Genomic DNA, 21,826 nt, shown 5'->3' on the forward strand with positions numbered 1-21,826 from the left:
CTACCTGTGTTTAAATCACAGCCTTGCCCCTTTCCAGATGAGAAAACCTGTCTTCCAAGATGTCTATGAGGGTTTATAGCAGCTAAAGAAGTAATATCACATAAAGGTTAAAGCAAAGATCCTGGCGCCCTCCTGCGTAGGTATCAATTGTACCAATCTCAGATCTCCCACTTAGCTGGATAATCCTGGACACCTTACTTAACTGACCTGTGACTCAGTTTCCTCATATGTAAATAGGAATGAATAATCATAACTCCATGCCATTTTGTCATTGTGAGGAGCAAATGAAATTAATATAAGGACTAAACTCTGACCATTTTCTTCTCTTGCCCAAAGTCCTATCTAAGGGGCCTGAAGAGTCACACCCTCCAAACCATAAAGTCTCATCAGAGGGGTTTTATTCCATGCTATGTAACATGGCTTAGTTTCCAACTTGACTCTGGCAGAACATCACATGACAGATAAAGAAGGAAGTCAAAACATTTTACCCCCAAATATGTTTCTTTGCCATATTTTTAAATGGCCTGCAAAGCCATCCTTGTGGAAAATTGCATCTATATATATTCTCTATTAACATAACAAGATCTTTCCCCATTCCAGGCCCTCCTGATCTTGAAGAGACTGAGAGGCCAGGGTCTTTTAGAGGTCTGAACAGAAAACACTGAGGCTTCACGCACCTGAGAACTGTAGTCTCCACAATCCCTTCTCTTAACCCAGAAACTCCTTTCTCTTGATTCCAGGCCTTTCTATAATAATTTAACTCTTTCAACCAATTGCAAATCAGAAAATCTTTGGACTTTGACTCTACCTTTCACTTGTGCCCCACTCCCCCACCCCACACCATGTTATCCTGCCCTATCAGACTACACCAATGCACACCTCACATGTATTGATTGATGTCTTTTGTCTCCCTAAAACGTGTAAAACCAGGCTGTAGCCCGACCACCTTGGGCACATGTTCTTGTTCTCAGGACCTCCTGGGGGGTTGTGTCATGGGTCATGGCCCTCACAGTTGGCTCAGAATAGATCTCTTCGAATATTTTACAGAGTTTGACTCTTTTTGTGGATAAAAACATAAAGGAATGAGATGATTTTTGTGACATGTAGTTATCCTTCTCATAAGTGTTACTCATTATGACAAATATCTATAACAATCATGGTAGCTGTTGAACTACTTCCATGTGGAGAAATGGAAAACTGTCCCATCCTCTTAAACGAGGTTTTCAGATGCTCTGCAATTCCTCTCCTGTCCATTTTTATTTTGCATTTCTCTCTTTAATTGGGCTGAGGCTGCTGGTTGTAATGGGTGTTGCTGAGTCATCTGAGGACACAGGGACCTATGTCAGGAAGAATTGCTGGCAGGGAAGCCATCAAAAGACAGATTAGACATCTCCGAGGCAGGAGTGAGTCACCCGGTGGTCTGTGCTTTGTACCAACACACTGGAGCTGAGGAGAAGCAGGGACGGCTCTGAGACATCTTCAGTTTCATCTGCAACATGGCTAATTCTCAATCTAATAAAACCAGCTTGCTCTGTGGAGGCACAGGCTAAATACTGCCTAAACTACCATTTAGCAAACGTCTCTTACCTCTCCCACTCCTTCTTTCTTTGCCTCTCTCTCCCTTTACTCCTTTTTTTTTTTTTTTTTTTGCTATCTCTTCCTTTCTCCCCTCTTTCCTTACTTTTTGACTCTGTTATTTTCTTTTTTTCTTTTCTTTTCTTCTGAGACAGAGTCTCATTCTGTTGCCCAGGCTGGAGTGCAGTGGCACCATCTCGGCTCACTGCAACCTCCACCTCCTGGGTTCAAGTGATTCTCCTGCCTCAGCCTCCTGAGTAGCTGGGACTACAGGCACCCGCCACCACATCCGGCTAATTTTTGTATTTTTTAGAAGAGACAGGGTTTCACTGTATTGAAAAGGCTGGTCTTGAACTCCTGATTCACCTGCCTCAGCCTCCCAAAGTGCTGGGATTACAGGCGTGAGCCACTGCGCCCGGCCCTTCTTATCTCGCTCCAGACAGTCTAGACTAGGTGCCATCAAACTTGTTCTGTAAAGGGCCAGATAATAACCATTTTGGCCTTTGCAGGCCTTACAGTTTCTATTGCAATGACTGTGCTTTACATGCGATTGGGTTTCAATAAAACTTTATTTTCAAAACCAGGCAGTAAGTGGGATTTGGGTCATGGGTTTTGATAAATGCTAAAGGAAATACACTTTATCTTGGTCACCCTCTTCATCATAAACCAGCAGAATAAAGCACAGATTTCAGCCTCATGGTCCTAATTTCTGGGCCTCTGAAGTTCCTGGCCACTCTCTCCCAGGTTCTTGATTAAAGAGACTGAATCCCATATTCCAGAACCCTCCCTAGATCTGGTGGACATGGAAGAATCATGAGTTCTGACTTATGTTGCTGACTACTATGTGGGAACACCTGAATTCCTGTCTAAGGTTAGAGAATTTGGAAAACAAACCTTGGTTGATAAGATATATGAAACACACACACACACACACACACACACACACACACACACACACACAAATAAATTAAGGAGGACGCTTTTGAGTGTTTAAATTCTTAGGACTGCAGTAGCAAGTTTAGCAAAGGACACAGTAGGAGCTCGATCCAGTTTGGCAAAGGGTCTGGCTAAGACAACTGTGCAATTATCACTCCGGGTTGTTGGGGTTTTAGAATTCTCTATTCATGCTAATGACATAATGACATTGCAATGAACAAAACCACATCAGTGAAGTACAGCAAAAATCAAGGGTAGAGCAACACAGTTTTATTTCACAAGCTCCTCCTTAGGGAAGGGATTAGAGCTAGAGTTTGGAAGAGGTTTGCATGGAAGAAAGGGAGAAGCTGTGAACAGGGCTGGTTTGTCAAAGAAAGACATAAACCAAGGGTGTGTGCCCGGGAACATTATGGACATGAAGCTTGCCTACTGTCCCCCGCATAAGTATGCAGTCTTGCCTGAAATAAACAAAGCATGTGCTTTGGAGTCCACACTGTTTCTCCTATCTCTTGCCTCTACTGTGCTGCAGGGAAGGAGGGGGTCCTGGGAGACAGCAAGGCTCATTCTACTGGAAGCTTTATGATTTGGATAGGGCTGCTGACCAATATGCCTGGAGATACCCCAACTGTCCTCTATGACCCTTACTCCTACTGCAGAGGTTAAGTCTTTCCCAAAGAAACAGAACAAAGGATCATCACTGGTTTTGTGTTCCCTTTATTTTGTTTCTAATATATAATTTGTCTAGGAGGCAGAGAACCTGGGTTTGAGCCTCAACTCTGCACTGCTTCACTGCATCCTTAGGTGAGGTCGTATCCCCTCTCTGGCTTCGGGTTTCCCTATTACTGGACTAAGCAGCAATTTATGATCCAATACAGTTGTAAAAGCCAGGGAATATATAATTCTGTTGGTTATATACATCATATTGCACATATTACATATATGCATAGATATGCCTGATATGCATATTGCATATATTGCATTAAAGAGCTTAATATAGGGATATTTGACTATTATAATATACAAGTAAGACAATGGAGGAATTTGCCTCTATCTTGTAGTTAATACAGTGGTAAGATGCTTGGAAAGACTCTCAAAAGTTTGGCAGTAATTCAGTGATTACCTCCTTGCATCTCTCTAGAGGTATCTAGTGTCCTTTCTAAAGAAAATATGGTCCCTTTCATTAGAGAAGATATTAAATTGATGACATAAGTCTTGCAAAAGTATATCTGCAGTATTTTCTACTTCATTCATTCATTTTTTCATTCATTAAACAAGTTTTGTTTATGTACCCGCTGTATGCCAAGCTCCACTGAGTCCTGCAGTAAGGGAATAGCAACAAGGATGGACACGGATAGTGTATGCCCTCAAAGAACCTATAATGTAGTGCACTCAAGTGGCTAGCGGACATGGAGAGGTCAACAATGGCATCTAATGTGTGCCAGGCACAGGGCTAGCTTCTTTATGTTTATTTTCATACTTAATTCTTAAAGAATTCTGATTTTAAAATGAGAAAACTGAGACTCTAAGAAATTAATTTGCCCCAGGTCACACTACTAGGAAACTGCAGAACCTTCATCTTACTTATTTCACCTCTCTTGCTTTGCTAAATGCCACAAACATGGAGATAATGGAGTTCACAGGCAGGGTATCCAGCTTAGAGGTCTTTATGGGAGTCTTCACAGAGGAGCACAGAGGCTGAAGGATGGATGAGATGTCAAATCAGGAAATGGGGTTAGGAAAAGAAGGAAGGAGGAATTCCATTTTTACAGGGTGTTGCATGCAGCAATCCACACTTATCTAAAAAAAAATTTCAAATGGTGAAATTTTGGATGCTGTACAAAGTTGAATGGAAAAAATATTCAGGGGTAAGGGGCATTCAAGGATTTCCCCAATCCACACTGCCATACCATTCCTAAGCCAGCCCCAAGAAGACTTGCTGTGAAGGCCTCTCAGGCATATGCCATCCTCAGGATGGACGCATGTGTGGTCATCACTGCCTGAGCTGTGGGACTGTCCAGCTCTACCCTAGACTCGGATGTCAGCCCAAAGATATTAAGCTGGGAAGCTGATCAAGGGCAGTGTTGAGGATATTAGCAACCCATCCAGTGGCCCAGAGCAATTTATGAGAATTCTAATTAGATACAAGGACTTCTGTAACCACACAAACACTCTCTACTCTGTCTGCCAGCATGGGGTCCCCTGCTGTCAAAAGCTATCTTGTATGCTTCAGTGGAAGAGTGATCAACAAAAAAAGGACTCAGGATGCCAACACTGACCCACTCAGAGGGAGAAAGTGAGCTTCTCCATTGACTTCCCTGCCAAGGCTCCCCGACTCCAAGATCTGTGAGCATCATTATGCTGAACGGTGCTTTTAAAGCTCTAGAGTCCATTGCAGCAAGGCTCCTTATTAACATGAGAGCAGGGTTTGTGGTCCTCTCCAATCTGAATTATTGCTGGCAAAAGTTGCAGTACAAACGGAACAGAGGGAACCTGATGAACTAAAATTGTGTGTGTGTGTATCTGTATCTTTCAAATATTTAACATATGATTATATGTCCAAATATGATATAACTAGGGTCAGTCACTAGTTTTAAAACTTGGAGAGTCCGGGCAAAATTGGTTGAATTGGTCACTCTATTCATGTTATTATTTTTGGAGACGAGGTCTCACTCTGTCACCCAGGCTGGAGTGCAGTGGCATGATCATGGCTTACTGCAGCCTCAAACTCCTGAGCTCAAGTAATCCTCCTGCCTCAGTCTCCTGAGTAGGTGGGCCTACAAGCATGTACCACCATGCTCAGCTAATTTTTAAAATTGTTTTTGTAGAGATGGGTTTTTGCTATGTTGCCTGGGCTGATCTTGAACCCCTGGATTCAGGCAATCCTCCCACCTCACGCTCCTGAGTAGTTAAGATTACAGGCACGAGCCACTGCACCTAGCCTAATATAATATCAATGAGAGAGATATATGTGCCATATCTTTAGAATATTTCACATATACTATATATATAATATATATATAATCTATTATATACACCTAAATATGATATAGGTGCAATTGAATATACCATATACATAATTTTTAAAATATATAATATATACATCTAATTTTATGTGTTATATGAACTCAGACTAGATGTCAGGGACGAGTAATGTATACTGGAGTTTAAAAATAAATCCACAACCATTAAAACTGAGCTAAATACAAAGAAGATTAAATGTTTCTCAATGCTAAAAAGTATTACTTATAGCTAAGCTGACCCGGCCGCCTGCAACCCACGTTTCTCCTTGCAGCTTGGTTTAGTGGAAAAATGATCAGAATTGGACTCAGATGAACTAGAGCCAATTGTTACCTCTATAAAAGTCTGAACAGGGTGTTGTCCATTGGCTGGTAGCATCAGCATCACCCGGGAGCTTGTTAGAAATGCTGGGTCTCAGGCTCCACCCTAGACCCACTGAAACAGAGTCTTTGTTTTAGGAAGATCCCCAGGTGATTCTTGCTCATGGTAAAGCTAAAGAAGCTCTGCTGCAGTTCACTTGACCCACTGGAGCCTCATTGTCCTGCTTTGTGGAATGGAGATACTAAGAGATACTTCAGAATGTTATATAAAGGCTTACTAGGATATTATATGTGATGTGCTTGGCATAATGCTGAACCATAGATGAGAGGCCCCAAAACAATTTTTTTCCCTCCTTTTTCTCAGCACCATTTGTGTCTGAACAATAAAATTAGGCATTCTTGTTCTTCTCGGTATCTTGTTTTCTGGTCCCTAGATATCAGAAGGGTTTGACCTTTATGGTCTTTCTTCCGCTTCTTCAAATCCCAGAATCATTTTTTTGAAAATCACAAAATGTATGAGATAGATGGGACCTATGGGATCCTCTGTTCACCTTTACTTCAAAGCCAGAAATGCCATTCTTTAAGTCCAAGGCTTACCCAGTCTTCAGGTTCTCACTCAAGTGTCACCTTTTAGGGACCAAGCAGAATCGAGGTACTCAATAAAGAGTTGCTGGGTGCTGGATGAATAAATGGCAGAGGCTTCTCTGAACCCTGGCCCATTCTATTTTTTGTCTAAATCTTGCCACACTTGTTTTCTTTATGAATCATTCTGTCCTTTATTCTTATATTTAAAGATACTAGTTATGTCTTGTATTTCTCCTTGACCACTCTATCATCTACCCAACACACTTAAGAAGAATATATATGTATATACATATACATACATAAGAATATATACCACATATATAACACATGTATGTATATATGTATTTATGTCTACATATGTGTATATATACATATATGACATAAATTTATATATGTGAATTACTAGACACGTTTCAATTTTAGGATAAGATGTTTTGCATTTATACATCTGTTAACCTACTGGACTGTAAGTTCATTGAGGGTAAGAAGAAAAAGACCATGACATCCCCTTCTTAGAACATCAGTGCCTACGAAGGCATCTGTTTCTCAGTAAGTGTTGGGTATCGATGCTGATCAATGCCGGAAAATGCCAATGAGCACTGCTACTCCAGGACTGAGACTCAAAGATGCCATGGTGCACTCTACCATTTTAGAAAGACCACAGACAATTAGATGGGAAAAGGAAGGCCACATCTTGCTAGGATCTTGTGTATGCTTCCAGGCAGATGAGCAGTCTTTTTCCTAGGGAAATGCGTGGCAGGCTTCACGTAAGAGGTTCCCTCAGTAACCAAACACTCCATTCAAATGTTATATTTACACAGCTCATTAGGAAAATTTTTATACTTTTGACACTCATTAGACTCATAATCGTCCACTGAAGCTACTGTATAACAAGAGATAAACACTCCATTCTAGATAAATAATTAGGTACTGCTCAGCACTGTGCTCTTTACACATCTAATTTTAGAGCATAATTAATCCTGCTGAAGCTGCATACGATAAGTGAAATATTTATGCAGCTGTGTTAATTCATGTATTTACTCCTAGAGAGACATTCAGAATTGGTCATGGCTTTCCGGGAAGATCATCTGGAGACACCCCCTGGAGCAATGGCATTTTCTCTCCCAAGTCTTTGCCTCCAGATGGCCTCAAGAGAGGAAGCTGAAAAGACACACTTCCCAAACCCAACAGTCTGACCAGGAAGGCAATGAGCCAGAACAGAAAATATCTATGAGAACCTAGATGTTCTGTAAGTATATCAACAAACCCCTGGCCCATCTGGATGCTTTTACTGTTTATTTTTTATTTGATGCAAAGAAGACCTTTATGTTTAGCACCACAAACGTCGTTTCTATGTTACTAACTTGACTATATTATTGCCAGTGCAACACTAAAGAAGTTGTTTGATACTAGAGTAGTGCACAGGCAACTATGGTGATGATGAGAAGGAGAAGGATGAAGAGGAGGAGGAGGGTGGTGGTGACGGCCATGATGATGGTGGTGATGATGGTGGTAATGAGGATGATGGCATTGGTCATGATGATGATGATGATAATGACTGATGGTGATGATGATGGTGATGGTGATGATGATGATAATGATAATAATGATATCAGAGGTGTGTGAACCGGAACAACTCTTTATCTTAAATAGGAGCCGGGTAAAATGAGGCTGAGCCCTACTAGGCTGCATTCCCAAATGGCTTAAGGCATTCTAAGTCACAAGATGAGATAGAAGGTGGGCACAAGATATAGATCATAAAGACCTTGCTGATAAAACAGGTTGCAGTAAAGAAGCCGGCCAAAACCCACCAAAACCAAGATGGCAAAGAGAGTGACCTCTGGTCATCCCCACTGCTACACTCCCACCAGCGCCATGACAGTTTACAAATGCCATGGCAATGTCAGGAAGTTACCCTACATGGTCTAAAAAAGGGACGCATGAATAATCCACTCCTTGTTTAGCATGTCATCAAGAAATAACCATAAAAATGGGCAACCAGCAGCCCTTGGGTCTGCTCTGTCTATGGAGTAGCCATTCTTTTATTCCTTCATTTTCTTAATAAACTTGCTTTGACTTTACTCCATGGACTCGCCCTGAATTCTTTCCTGCATGAGATCCAAGAACCCTCTCTTGAGATCTACATCAGCACCCCTTTTCTGTAACAACGATGGTGATGGCTAACATTTATTGAACCACTTCTATGTTACAGGGTCTATGCTAAGCTATGCACTTGACATATATTCTCCCATTTCATCTTCACACCAACCTTATTGGTAAATATTTATGTATCCTTTCACAGATGAATAAACTGAGGCTAAAAAAGATCACTTCTTTCACAGAAGTATTTGTAAATGCAACAGATTTAGTTCAGATGTGCACTAAACTACTCCTTCCTAAAGGATTTACACATCTCAAGAGTTGAATTAGTCATCTTTGATAGATATCTTAGAGAATTAAATGTAACAACAGTCTTCCCTAATTGGTCCCCTTCCAGAGGAAGGTCCCTGAAGTAGAAGCTTTGCCCCTTACTAGCTAGGGGATTTGCCCTCTGAGATTGAATTTCCTCCTCTGTAAAGTGGGAATAAGCAACATTTAACCTCATAAGGTTATGAAGATTACATTGAGGAACATATGTAATGCATCCAGTATGATGATTGACATATCCAAGTCCCTAAATATGTTAGCTGTTTTATAATAGATGGTTCGAGAATGACACCAATGGTGGGTGGGGCTAGAGTTAGAACTCACTTATTTGACAGATACCTATCACATTTAAAAGTTTCCTGCCGAATGAAATACATCTTAATATCAACCATTCATCTACACACGTATTTATTCATTCAACCCTTTATTGACCAATTACCTGTGATGTTCACTGTTTTGTTTTAATGCTGGAAACAAGACTCCTGTTCGCTGAGTAGTTCACCCCCTGTAAGGGTGTTTATCCACCCCCGTGACAGGCAAAACATTTGGCCCCAATTCTTCAGTGTACTCTCAGTGTCCACACTTTTGCAATAAAACTTCAAAATCTGTCATATGAAAGGTAGAGCATACCCGCAATCCCTTGACCATGAACTTGGACACCTGACTTGCTTTGGACAGAAGGATATTAGCAGACATGAACATGACCAAGCAGCAGCTTGAAATGTGCCTGTGCAGCTAGGCATTCCTTTCTGTGCTTCTGCCATAGCCAGGAAAAGAGTTTCCCCAGGTAGCTGCTACCCTTTCAGCCTGAGACACAGCATAAACACGTGTGGAGCAGAGACCACACTGTTGAATCATGGGCTTGTGGCAGGAAGCAGAGGCACTATCCCCACCCCAGGCAGAGCTTTTCCACTCAACCTGCGCTACCATGAGGAAAATAAATGCTTATTGTTGTACGCCTCTAAGATCTCACAGCAAAAAGCTGACCAACACAGCCACAAATCATTATTACACAACAGAGAACATGGCCAGTGATCTGAGGAAGGTACGAATGCCCTAAGGGGAATTCAAAGACTCAGATGTTCTTATTTGGGAGTTAAATATAAAACACCTTTCGCATGCTTGATGGCACTGTGAGAATCTAGGATTTAATTCTGTGAATAGAAAGCAGATAAGAAGCCAGAAGTAATTGTGCACTTCATTCAAATTCACACCAACCCTACGCACTAGCTAACCTCTGCCTATTTTGATATTGCATTTCACCGTAGTGGTAACTAGATTTTTCTCTCCCACCTCTAGCCCAGCATAGCACATTCAGTAACCATCTCTGAATATAGCCTCCACCTATTAGAATGGTGCTTCTGCCCTCTGGCCTGAGCCTTTCTATCCCCCTCATACTGAGCTCATTTTTGGTGTTAACCTGCTATCTGAGCTGACTTTGCTTTTTCCATGTCCTCAGTGTTATTAATGAAAAGGAAACCAACCTGCCATTCCAAGCCATGGCCAGTCTCTAGAGGCCATGCCAGGAAACTCTGGGCTACAGTGAGATTACCAGCTATGAAGTAGAAAGGGCAGACAGGAGGAAATGCTTCTGGTGACACAGCTAGCCCAAGTGGCTGTTTAGTTCTATAAATGCCACAGTCTCATTAGGCTGTAACAGAGATTGAATTTCCTTCATTCCTCCATGGGAGAAGAACATGAGTTGCCAAGTTGGTACAACCTGACCCCACCCTGAGTCATGCCTGGTGAGTCTAGGAAAGAGTCTTTGACCTCAAAATGCATCAGGAATCCTTTCTCTGGAATGAAATTGGGACTGATTACAGCCTAGTTATGTAATTTTGTACAGCAGGGTCTCTCAACCACAGCCTACCAACATGTGCGGTTGGATAATTCTGTGTTTTGTGATGTAGGGGCTGTCCTGAACCCTGTAAGGTGTTTCCCTGCATCTTCTAGCCCTGGCCTCTACCCATGAGATCAGCAAGCAGATTCTCAGCCGTGATCACTGAATGTGTCTCCAGGTACTGCCAAATGTCACCTGGGGGACAAAATTGCCCTTTACCCTCTGAGAACCACGGCCCTAGAGATAAGGCCTATGAATTCCCACTTAAGGCACCAGGACTGCTCTGTCTCCTGTCTTTTTCTAAACCTATTTAACTCTTTCCTAAATCCCCCGAGAGAGACTGTATCCTTAGAATACTTTTGTTTGTTAAATTTAGTTATCTAGAATTGCTTTCCATTATAAGCAATCTAAAGAACCATGGTTTCATGTGACAGGAACTCAGTAAATATTTTTAGGGAGCAAACTCATCATGCAAAGATCTACTGGGAAGCCCAGGAACAAACAGAGCAAGTGCGAGGGTCTCAAGTCCCCCTAAAGAAAGGGGTCACCTGGGGTCTTACCATCACCCACAAACTGAAGCAAAGCCAGGTCGATCTGCCTCTTCCAAGGAGAGCCTTTCTGAAGGGCAATTCCATAACCGGTGGTGGCAAAGATGTACCCACTCCCGATGGTCACCAGCTTGCAGCCTTCATCCCTCCCGGCCTTGTAATTCAAGACCGCGGCATCATAGATGAAAGCATCCAGCTTCCTGAAATGACAAGAAACCAGGGGGTCAGAGGGATGGCCAGGTACCACCTCGGGGTCTGGCTCCTGAGGCCTGATCCTGAAAGCATCACACACTTTCTTTCATGCTGGTGATGATGACTCATGGCCTCTCCATCCCCTCATCATAAAAGGATCTATTTTTAATGAGAAGATAAAAGCCAGAACCTTTTCTCTCCAACTTACAAGAGGCAGCTAAATAAAGACATGAAGGATCTATATACCCAAGTGAGTAAACAGTCGAGTTTGCTGGTTTGCTAAGTGTTTGTCCTTAACACTCCCAACAGTGGAGAACACTGGCCTATTTAGAAAGGTTTGCATCAGAACAAAATAAACCACTAAGGGGCAGAAGAATTTGGTGGTAGTATATGTGAGGGAGAAAGGAACTAAATAGGAACGGTATTTTTTTCCTCCCAAGAGAAATATGTGTGCTGCTTATTTATCATACAGAAATTATTGCAGAATGTTTAAAAATCCAAATAATACAGAAAAGTATTAAAAATCATTAAAATTAAAACTACCTATAATTCTACAACTCAGATGCAACCTTTGTTGTTAGTGAACAGCCTTCCAAACTTTTTACTGAGTATGCACAAAGACGCATACACAGAGACTGGCGAACTTTTTTCCGTAAACACAAGATAATAAATAGTTGAGGCTTTGTGAGCCATACAGTCTCTGTTGCAGCTATTAAACTCTGCTGTTCTAGGGTGTTACGGGCTGCACTGTGTCCACCCCTAACATTCATACAGAAGTAGGATGAACCCCTAATCCACTGTGGCTGGCATCCTTATAAAAAGGAGAAATCTGAACACGGACATGCATACAGGGAGAATACCATATGAAGACTGGAGTTATGCTGCTGCAAGCCAAGAGCTACCAGAAGCCAGGAGAGAGGCCTGGAACAGATAGATCCCTCCTTGGAGCCTTCGGTGGAAGCGTGGTCCTGCACATGCCCTGATCTTGGACATCTAGCCTCCAGAGCTGCGAGACAGTCGTTTCTGTTGTTTAAGCCACTCAGGTTGCATTCCTTTGTTATGGCTGCCCTTGGAAACCAAGACATAGTGCCAAAGCAGCCATAGAGAATGTGTAAATAAACGAACTTTGCTCTGTTCCAATAAAATGTTATTTAGGAAAACAGATGGGTCCATGGGCTGTAGTTTGCCAACACTTGTTTTAATCCTGAAAATGTGATTATGCCACACAAACTATTTCACAAATTGCTTTCTTCTCTCATTCCGTAGTGAATATATTTCCACGTCAATAAACGTAGCACTTTTAAATTTTTTGATATACTTATTTTTATTGAGGTATAATGTATGTGCAATAAAATGCTTGATGAATTTTTACATATGTATATATCCTTGAAATCACCATGCAGTTCAAAATGTGGAATGTTATCATTTCCTTAGAAATCCTATGCATGCCCCAGAAAACAAGGATCAGGTAATCTCTCCAAGGGCACAATTGTGCCTAAATATTATTATTATTATTATTCAGATGGAGTCTCACTCTGTTGCCCAGGCTGGAGTGCAATGGTACGATCTCAGCTCACTGCCACCTCCACCTCCTGGATTCAAGTGATTCTCGTGCCTCAGCCTCCCAAATAACTGGGATTACAGGTGCCTGCCACCACTCCCGGCTAATTTTTATAGTTTTAGTAGAGACAGGTTTCACCATGTTGGTCAGGCTGGACTTGAACTCCTGGCCTCGAACTCCTGGCCTCAAGTATCCACCCACCTTGGCTTCCCAAAGTGCTGGGATTACAGGCCCTAATTATGATTAGATCCCTATCAGTGGTCCTGGATATTGTTTCCAAATGTTAAAGTTATTTAACGAGGCTGAAATGATCACTGTGGAATGCAGGGATGAACGTCTCAACTCTAAAATGAGTAAGAAAACTAAATTGGAGATGACTCAATTTCATGACACTTTCTCAACCTTATTGCCTTTCTTTCTTTAACAAGAAAACATAAAACAGTGAAGCAAAAAAATAAAAATAAAAATGGCAAAGAGAGGATGTGAAATACTGCATCCTTTCAGAGACAGCTGCCGAAGGACTCCCTATGGGAACAAAACTATTTGGCAGGTTTACAGCCATGTTCTTCATTTTAATTTTTTTGTTTCTATAATGGTTTGAGGTGGCGCAAAACTGTAGGACTTGTCTCATCCATAGAAACACTCTGAAGCTTTGATCTCAAGGTGGGGGAATCAGAGACTTGGTATTAAGCTCTGAGAGTATTTAAAGGGAATCAGATCAAGCAGTAGCAGAAGAGAACTGGGCACTGATTGGCAACAGTGATGGTAACCTAGAACTGTCAGTTGTAACCTAGAGCAACCTAGAGCTTGGCTTGATGACAGCAAGTCAAGAGAAACAGCCAGCAATAGTGAGACCTATAGAAATATGGGATGGAGAGTTATACAATGTCAAAAGTAATTTGTGTATCGTGGGAGTAAGGTGTGTAACAAGAACACTGGAGTAGTACGTAAAAGGGACCTGAGTTCTAGTCTAGGCTAGGATGATGGTGCAACCTAAGGAAAGTCACTTTCTCCTTTTGGATTTCTGGTTTCTCCTCTGTGAGAGGAGGTGGTCATTGTGGTCTTGCTGAGACACTTGTTCAGCTGTGGCATTCTAAGATTCTATGAGCCAATAGACATCTTCTGTGGCTATCCATAGGGAAATTGAAACTCTGGATAACACATGTATCCTGAGGACTTAGGGCCATGGAAGGTGTTGGTCTCTTGAAAAAGCTGAGATACTTGCAACGTCAATACTTCCCATATCCAAGTTGCCATGGAGACACAGAACCTTGGTTTTATTTAGACTTTCTAAGTCCCACCCAACACTCATCTCTCCATTCCTCAAAAAATAAACATAAACACACACACGTACACACAGGCACATTCAAACATTAAGGCCCTCTGTTGGAATTTATGGGGTGAAACCTTCTCCCAACCTGCTAAGCCACTGTGTACTGAGGTGCTGCTGGGCTGGAAATCTAACCATGTACCTAGCAACCACATGAGAGTTGTCCAGAAGCAGTTTAAGTTGGTATTTTATGGACAGGCATAGACATCTGCCAATCAGTACCATATTTCATGACAGGTCTTTTTGAGCTGAGCAACAAACAGACATATGAGTACAAGGAATAAAGAAAGTTTTCTTTGGGAACAAAGTTTGTAAAAGCACAATGCTGAAAAGTCAGAGGCAGGACAGCTGCAAAAGATGTGGTTGACTCTGACCAATGCAATTACACATTCGCATGACTGGGGTGGGCTGGTGGTCATGCTCTCAGAGGGGTCTGGCCATGGAGGGGCACAAATGGGCCAGCCCTCCATGGCCTGACTGTCATCTTAGGGCCATGTCAGAACCAAAGTAATGACAACACAGAAAGGAAACCGTAAGGCCACACGAACTGGTTTCTAGACTCTAGAAAGCTGGGGCCTACACACAATGGCTACAGATAGCTGCATGTTTAAAAACAACCTGGGGCATACACAGTCCCCTTTAAGGGAGATGGTCATTGTCTGAGACACCATCTCACACCAGTCAGAATGGGCTATTATTAAAAAGTCAAAAAAATAACAGATGCTGGCAAGGTTATGAAGAAAGAGAAATGATTATACACTGTTGATGGGAGTGTAGTTTAGTGAAACCATTGTGGAAAGCAGTGTGGCAATTCCTCAAAGATCTGTACTGGGTATATACCCAAAGGAATGTAAATCATTCTATTATAAAGATACATGCACACATATGTTCACTGCAGCACTATTCACAATAGCAAAGACACAGCATCAACCTAAATGCCCACCAGTGATAGACTGGATAAAGAAAATGTGGCACATACACACTATTGAATACTATGCAGCCATAAAAAGAACAAGATCACGTCCTTTGCAGAGACATGAATGGAGCTGCAGACCATTATTCTGAGCAAACTGATGCAGGAACAAACTATGAATTAAAATAATAGCAAATGGAATCACTAATAATCACTTTGAAAAAAAGAGATGGCCATTGTCTGCAAGGTGTTTTATAAAATACTTAGCATTTTACAGACATCATCCCACTGAGGCCTCACAACTATCCAGTAGCAAGATATGATTATTATTGTTGTTATTATTTTCCTATTCTGTCTATGAGCAGAAAAGTTTCAGAGAGGCTAAGGCAGCCTGGGGCTCCATGGTGATATTTCCAGACTTTATATTATAAAACCCTCTAGGACCACACTGTCCAATAGAACTTTCTGCAATGCTGGAAATGCTCTGACACGGTCTACTATGAATGTTGAGCACTTGAAATATGGTTAGTGCAACTGAGTTGTAGATTTCGTTTAATTTCATTGATTTAGATTTTAACATAGGGGATCCCACGTGCCTATGGACTATTGGCAGTGGACGGCACAGCCCTACATGTTCCGTGGCAAGCAAGGGGGAAGCTTAGGGAGCAGGACTCTGGGTCTCCCTTCTTGCTCTGACCCAAAAATTCTACTTTTGATCTGTTTTCTATCGGAAAAAATAATTGTTCCCGTTGTTAGAAATAAAAATCCCCTAAATCTCTGAGGTTTGTCATCAGGGACTTTGGGCAAAGCACCTGTATTTCTGAGGCTCAGTTTTCTCTATGAAAAATGGATCCAACTTGCTGGGCATGGTGGCTCACACCTGTAGTCCCAGCACTTTGGGAGGCTGAGGTGGGTGGATCACCTGAGGTCAGGAGTTTGAGACCAGCCTGACCAACATGGAGAAACCCCGTCTTTACTAAAAATACAAAAAAAAAAAAAATAGTTGGGTGAGGTGGCACATGCCTGTAATCCCAGCTACTCAGGAGGCTGAGGCAGGAGAATAACTTGAACCTGGGAGGAGGAGGTTGCAGTGAGCCGAGATTGCGCCATTGCACTCCAGCCTGGGCAACAAGAGCAAAACTCCATCTCAAAAAAAAAGAAAAATAAAAGGAAAGAAAAATAGAGCCAACATTATTTGCCCTTAAAGGGCTGTTGGGAATAAAGTGATATAAGTAAAGTATGTGTGCAATGCTCAGAACAAAACAAATGCTCAAAACACATAAATGCATTTGATCAAATTCAGATTTTATGGCAAAGGGGCTCACCAGTTTTATGGATCCTATAGGAGAAATCCAGTTCTGCATACTTTATATGCATTATTATATTTTTTTGGTCCTTCTCCTTGTGCAGGGATGGGCATACTACTGCTTTCCCTATTGTCAGATGGAGAAACTGAAGCACTGAGCATTAAAGTGACTCAGCACCATCACCCAGCCCATACATGTCAAAAGTTGCATTGGAACCTACGCAGTCTGACACCAAAGGCAACTGACATAACCACTGTGACCAAGCCATGTTATCCATAAGACTTGTGGAGTAAGTGGAGGCAACTCTATTACTTAGGAAATTCAGATTGGGGATTTTAGCTATAAATAAGCCAAATGTTTTGAAAGAAGAGGCAAGGATGGGGCCAGAGCAGCCAGAGTTTCAATAGTTGTGGTGGGTTGTTCCACTTCATCTGTCTCGTTCCTAACAGCCGCACAGTCATCTAAGGGGCTGGAGTTACCTTCATAGAAAACTCTTGCCCCTAACATAGTCTACTGCAGTCCATCGGAAGACATTTAGGTGTAGGTGGCCATAGCTTCTTGTTGAAGATGGAGGGTAAGAAAGAGAAAAAAGGCCACCTGAAATAGAAATCTGCCATATTTCAAGTGCTTAGTTTCCATAGTAGACAGTGTCAGAGTATTGGTCCAATGTGGACCAACAGCATTTAGAGGGGTTGAGCTGCGACTGCTGGATGCAGAGTGACTTGTTGCAGCCTGGTATTGGCAGCACTGGCTTGGAACACCATTGAGGGGCTGGTTCCTTAGAACCAAGAGCAGCCAACTGAAAGCCCAATTAAAAACACACAGCTAAGGGAACTCAGTTACTCTTCTCTGCTTGGTGCATGTTCTCTTCCTTTTTTCAAGAGGAAATTGTCTTTGTGCCACATTCTCAGTTCCTACCAGGTACCAGGGTTGTGTTTCTCCCACTGGGTAGCAGGAGGTTCAGAGGTCAGGTCTGAGAACTGTGGGATGTTGCCCATGATGAGGACAGAGATCCCATCTGACACACTGGAGTCCATGGCACCTTTCTGTCTCCACTCCCTATACAAGATGTTGGAGAGGAGTGATCACTCTTCTCCAATGTCTGTGACAGACCAAAGACACCTTGGCTTTCCATCATGAGGGCTAGAGCAGTGCTGGAGCCCAAATGAATTCCACGCTATGCTGGCTGCATGACAGGCTCACCCCCTGCCAGGCGTCTTAGTGGCTGTGCGGGTGCCATTACCTTCTCCATCACCGGCAGTTCCTCAAGGAGCACAGATGATTAGAAATGACAGTAATTCAGAATGAGAGGGGGAAATAAGACCTCCTCTCTGTAAATTAGCAAAGAAGCAAGGTAAGGAGGGATGTCACATGTGCCCCATGCTACTTTAACCTAGTGGTTTCCTGCCAGACTTATTGACAGACCTCAAGAGCTGCTACAGCTTTCACAAGTGTGTAGATCTGACCCCATTCCTTTAGTCTGTGGGTCTCTCTTATACCTGCACAATGGCCTTGAAAGTCCAATCCTAGCCCCAAGACTGTTTGTTGGCAAATCTAATTGTCCCTACACCGGGGAGGACCATACCCCACAGTCGAAGCATGGACACGTTAGGGATGGGAATTTGTATTGTCAAGTGACTTGACATTTCCTAATCAAAAGTTTCCGGTTTTAGCTCATCATCTTCTTATGCATGTTTGCAGATGCTCTCTGGGGGTCTCAGCACATTTAAAGGCTAATTATATAGTTAAAGTTAATTATTCATTCATTAACATTCAAGAAGCCTTTAACAAGACACTGCTTGTCTTGATGAATTAATGAAACCAGCGTGTGTGTGTGTGTGTGTGTGTGTGTGTGTGTGTATGTTACTGAAAATTAAAACATCTCTTTGATGATAACTGAATGTATTTTTTTCAGGTCAAACCAAACACTTGCCAGGAAGAGAAACACATTAACACGTGAGGTCAGTTGGCATGTTTGGGCAACTGTGGAACAGGGAACACAATTCAGATTTACCTTCACCAGCTCCATGAGTGAAGCCCGGTCATGGGACCTCTCTGAGCTTCAGTTTTCTCATCTGCAAGACGGGAAATAATACCTTATTACAGGGCTGGCTGTTGGATGGATTAAAATGGAAGTGAAGGTGTTTTGTTTGTAATTGCAGATGCCGATGGGATTTAGGAGATTGTCTGGCAGTGGTGGTATCACTATGCAGAGAGAAGCAGTGGAGGTGTGGAGCACCACCAGGTACCCATCGGGGAAGGGCATTCATGATCCCCAGAAATGGTACCACTGGGGCATGACAACCTTTGAAATTGTTTACTTGGGCAAGAGACACTCAACCTATACAGAGACTATCTGCCATCAGCACAGGATGGCCTAAAACTGGCTTTGGGAAAATGGCCTAGAATCACATTTTGATTCTGGGTTTGTGAATACAAACTCTAAAGTCAGAGTTATACCAACATTGATGAATTTTCACAAAGGAAGCATTTTTCAAAGCAAACTCCATTAAGCTAATTTAATTCCTCGATCGATGTCTTGCATAGCATAGTTAAATCGTTTCCAATTTTTTTGGAAGCATTTTTACTGGGGTCAATTCTTTTGTGTTTAAATTTTATAAATATTTGCTTCATCAATCAGCATTTGGACCACAACAAATTTTACTAATTTATAACTTCTGACATTTTGAGTTCCCTTTTGTGGTTATTATTTCCACTAAGTCCAATTCTCCTGGGTCAAAATTGTACAGAGAACCAAAATTAGCTGAGAAGATTTGAGTCATCTATGGATTTTTAGTCAATACCAAATTTCACCCTATGTGCTTTCAGCTCTTGTCAGTTTACTTTGTGTGGGTTATTTCTACCAATAATAATCACTGTGAATTGGGCAAAAAAGATGGATGGTTAATATTTATTTTTTAGCTGAGAATAAATCCTGAGCAATTTTATAAGACAGAGGTGGTAAGAAGCAGAGAAGAGGAGAGGATAAAAGAGAGGAAGAGAACTAGGCAGGAGGAAAAGATCCAGATGGAAGGAGGTACCAAGCAAAACAGGAAGACAGAGACAGAAAGAGAGAAAGAAGAAAAGATGAGAAAGAGAAAGTGAGAAAGAGAAACAGAGAAGGAGAAAGAGATAGTAGTGAGGTACAGACAGGGAGAGAATAAAAAGTGAGATATATTAATTGCAAGAAACTAAGAGAAAAAAAAGGAGGGAAAGAAACAAAGAGAAAGAGGATAGAAGAAGGTGATGAGGAGGGAGTGAGAAGGACGGTGATATAGTTTCGCTGTGTCCCCACCCAAATCTCATCTTGAATTGTAGCTCTCATAATTCCCACCTGTTGTGGGAGGGACCTGGTGGGTGATAAGTAAATCATGGGGGCAGTTTCCCCCATAAGGTTCTCATGGGAGAGAATAAGTCTCATGAGATATGATTGTTTTAGAAGAGTTTTCCCCTCTTACTTGGTTCTCATTCTCTTTTGCCTGCCACCATGTAAGACATGCCTTTCGCCTTCCACCATGATTGTGAGGCCTCCCTAGCTACATGGAACTGTGAGTCCATTAAACCTCTTTTTCCTTATAAATTACCCAGTCTCGGGTATGTCTTTATCAGCAGTGTGAAAATGGGCTAATAGAGAAAGAGAGGGAGAGAGAGAGGGAGAGAGAGAGGGAGAGGGGGAGAAAGAAAGAGGGAGGGTGGGGATAGAGAGAGACAGACAGAGAGAGACAGAAAGAATACCCAAGAGATGGAATGTACCCACTTTGTCTATTGACTGCTAATTTCAAAGAGAGGGAAGGACTGAAATGGTTGAGCAAATCCATCTAGCTGTAAGTACTTTGTATCTGTTAAATTTAATGTTGGACCCAAACTGACTATGCCCAAGGAGTTGACAGAGTATGTAATCCAGTCTCTTCATTTTTCAGATGAGGACACTGAGGCCCAGAGATCTCTGCTCAATGTTTCCAGACCGGCCTGTCACTCACCAAAGCAGTGCGCCTTCAGGACACCATTGCCGGGCTCCTCCAGTACAAGGCCTCTGCTGGGACGCAGGGTCAGAGAACTGGCTCTGCACACTTTGTGGAAAGTTGGGCAAGTCTAAATATTTCTCTAAGCCTTGATTTCCCCATCTGACAGGAAGGAAAACATAATCCGTCTCCTATGTTGGTGCACTGGTTGAATGAAGTCACAGTCATTAATTTGGTGAATTGCAAAGCACTATGCAATACTGTATTTTCTTCACCACAACTCACGCTCTGACATCGGCACAGTATTGGTTCTTTCTGGAATGTTACTCTTTATGGAGCTTCTTAGAGTGGACTTTTCAAGGGTTGGGATCAGAGCTAACCATTCTGCTGCCGATTTCATGAAGCATAGCATTTTTATAATATTAGAAAGATGGCTCAAAAAGGTTTCCTTTGTTCAGACTTTTCTTGAACATTTACTATGTGCTGGACTCTTTGCCTGAATATCTCATTTAATCTTTGCAATGCACTTCTAAGTGAAGGCAGCACAATTAGTATAATTTTATAAGAGCGGAAAACTGTAGTTTAAGATGTTAATTAATTTGTCCAAGGTCCCAACACTGGATGTTACTGGAGTGAGAATTTGAATCCAGGATGCTTAGCCTTTAAGCACCCCATCATACTGTTAGTAGTGATGACACCACAGAACTTGTCACACAGAGAGGACTGAAAGACAGGGACTCCCGGGGGCCAGAAAACATGAGAGTGAAAGAGAGATTATGAAAAACATCGAGATTTGTGAAAATGCTATTATGTGTTAGATAGAGTGCAGGGTACTTTCCATAAGTCAACTTAGTTATTTCTCAGAGGAATTCCAGGAAGTGGGATTTTACACATGTGGGAATTAGGCTCAGGGAAGTTATTTAATTCACCAAAGGTCACACAGCTGGTATTAGAGACAGAATGTTAAAGTAGGCATTTTTTACTCCAAAATCCACTCAGAAAATATAAAAATAAGCAAATCAAATAAATTGACTATATAAGTTTGAAGGCTTTCAGAAAATATAAATACTTACACCAAGAAATTCTATGTCCTGGTTTCAGTCCTAGAAAACCACTTGTAGGGGTACACAGAGGAATCCCCAATGATCCTTAACACAGTCATATGACTGATAGCCCTCATCCCATCCCCCAAAAAAATCTAGTAAGAAGAAAATGCTTAAAAAAACCACTGATGCATGCATATCATAGAATTCTTTCCAGCAGTCAAAGAGAATGAAGGCAAAAAATGGAAACCTCTCCAAAATATATCGTT

The 21,826-nt window shown here is 41.9% G+C and overlaps 1 protein-coding gene across 6 annotated transcripts in view; it reads right to left on the bottom strand.

The window, feature by feature from the left end:
* The window catches only part of GRIN2A (glutamate ionotropic receptor NMDA type subunit 2A), a 431,556-nt gene that overhangs the window by 34,675 nt on the left and 375,055 nt on the right, over positions 1 to 21,826 (bottom strand). For all 6 annotated transcript variants that reach the window (XM_028840946.2, XM_028840945.2, XM_077987200.1 and 3 more), the window contains one exon: positions 11,262 to 11,449. In XM_028840946.2, the coding sequence (XP_028696779.1) occupies positions 11,262 to 11,449 (188 nt within the window). The remainder of the gene's footprint in view (positions 1 to 11,261; positions 11,450 to 21,826) is intronic.

The sequence above is a fragment of the Macaca mulatta genome, chromosome 20, assembly GCF_049350105.2.
Source record: "Macaca mulatta isolate MMU2019108-1 chromosome 20, T2T-MMU8v2.0, whole genome shotgun sequence".
NCBI lineage: Eukaryota > Metazoa > Chordata > Mammalia > Primates > Cercopithecidae > Macaca > Macaca mulatta.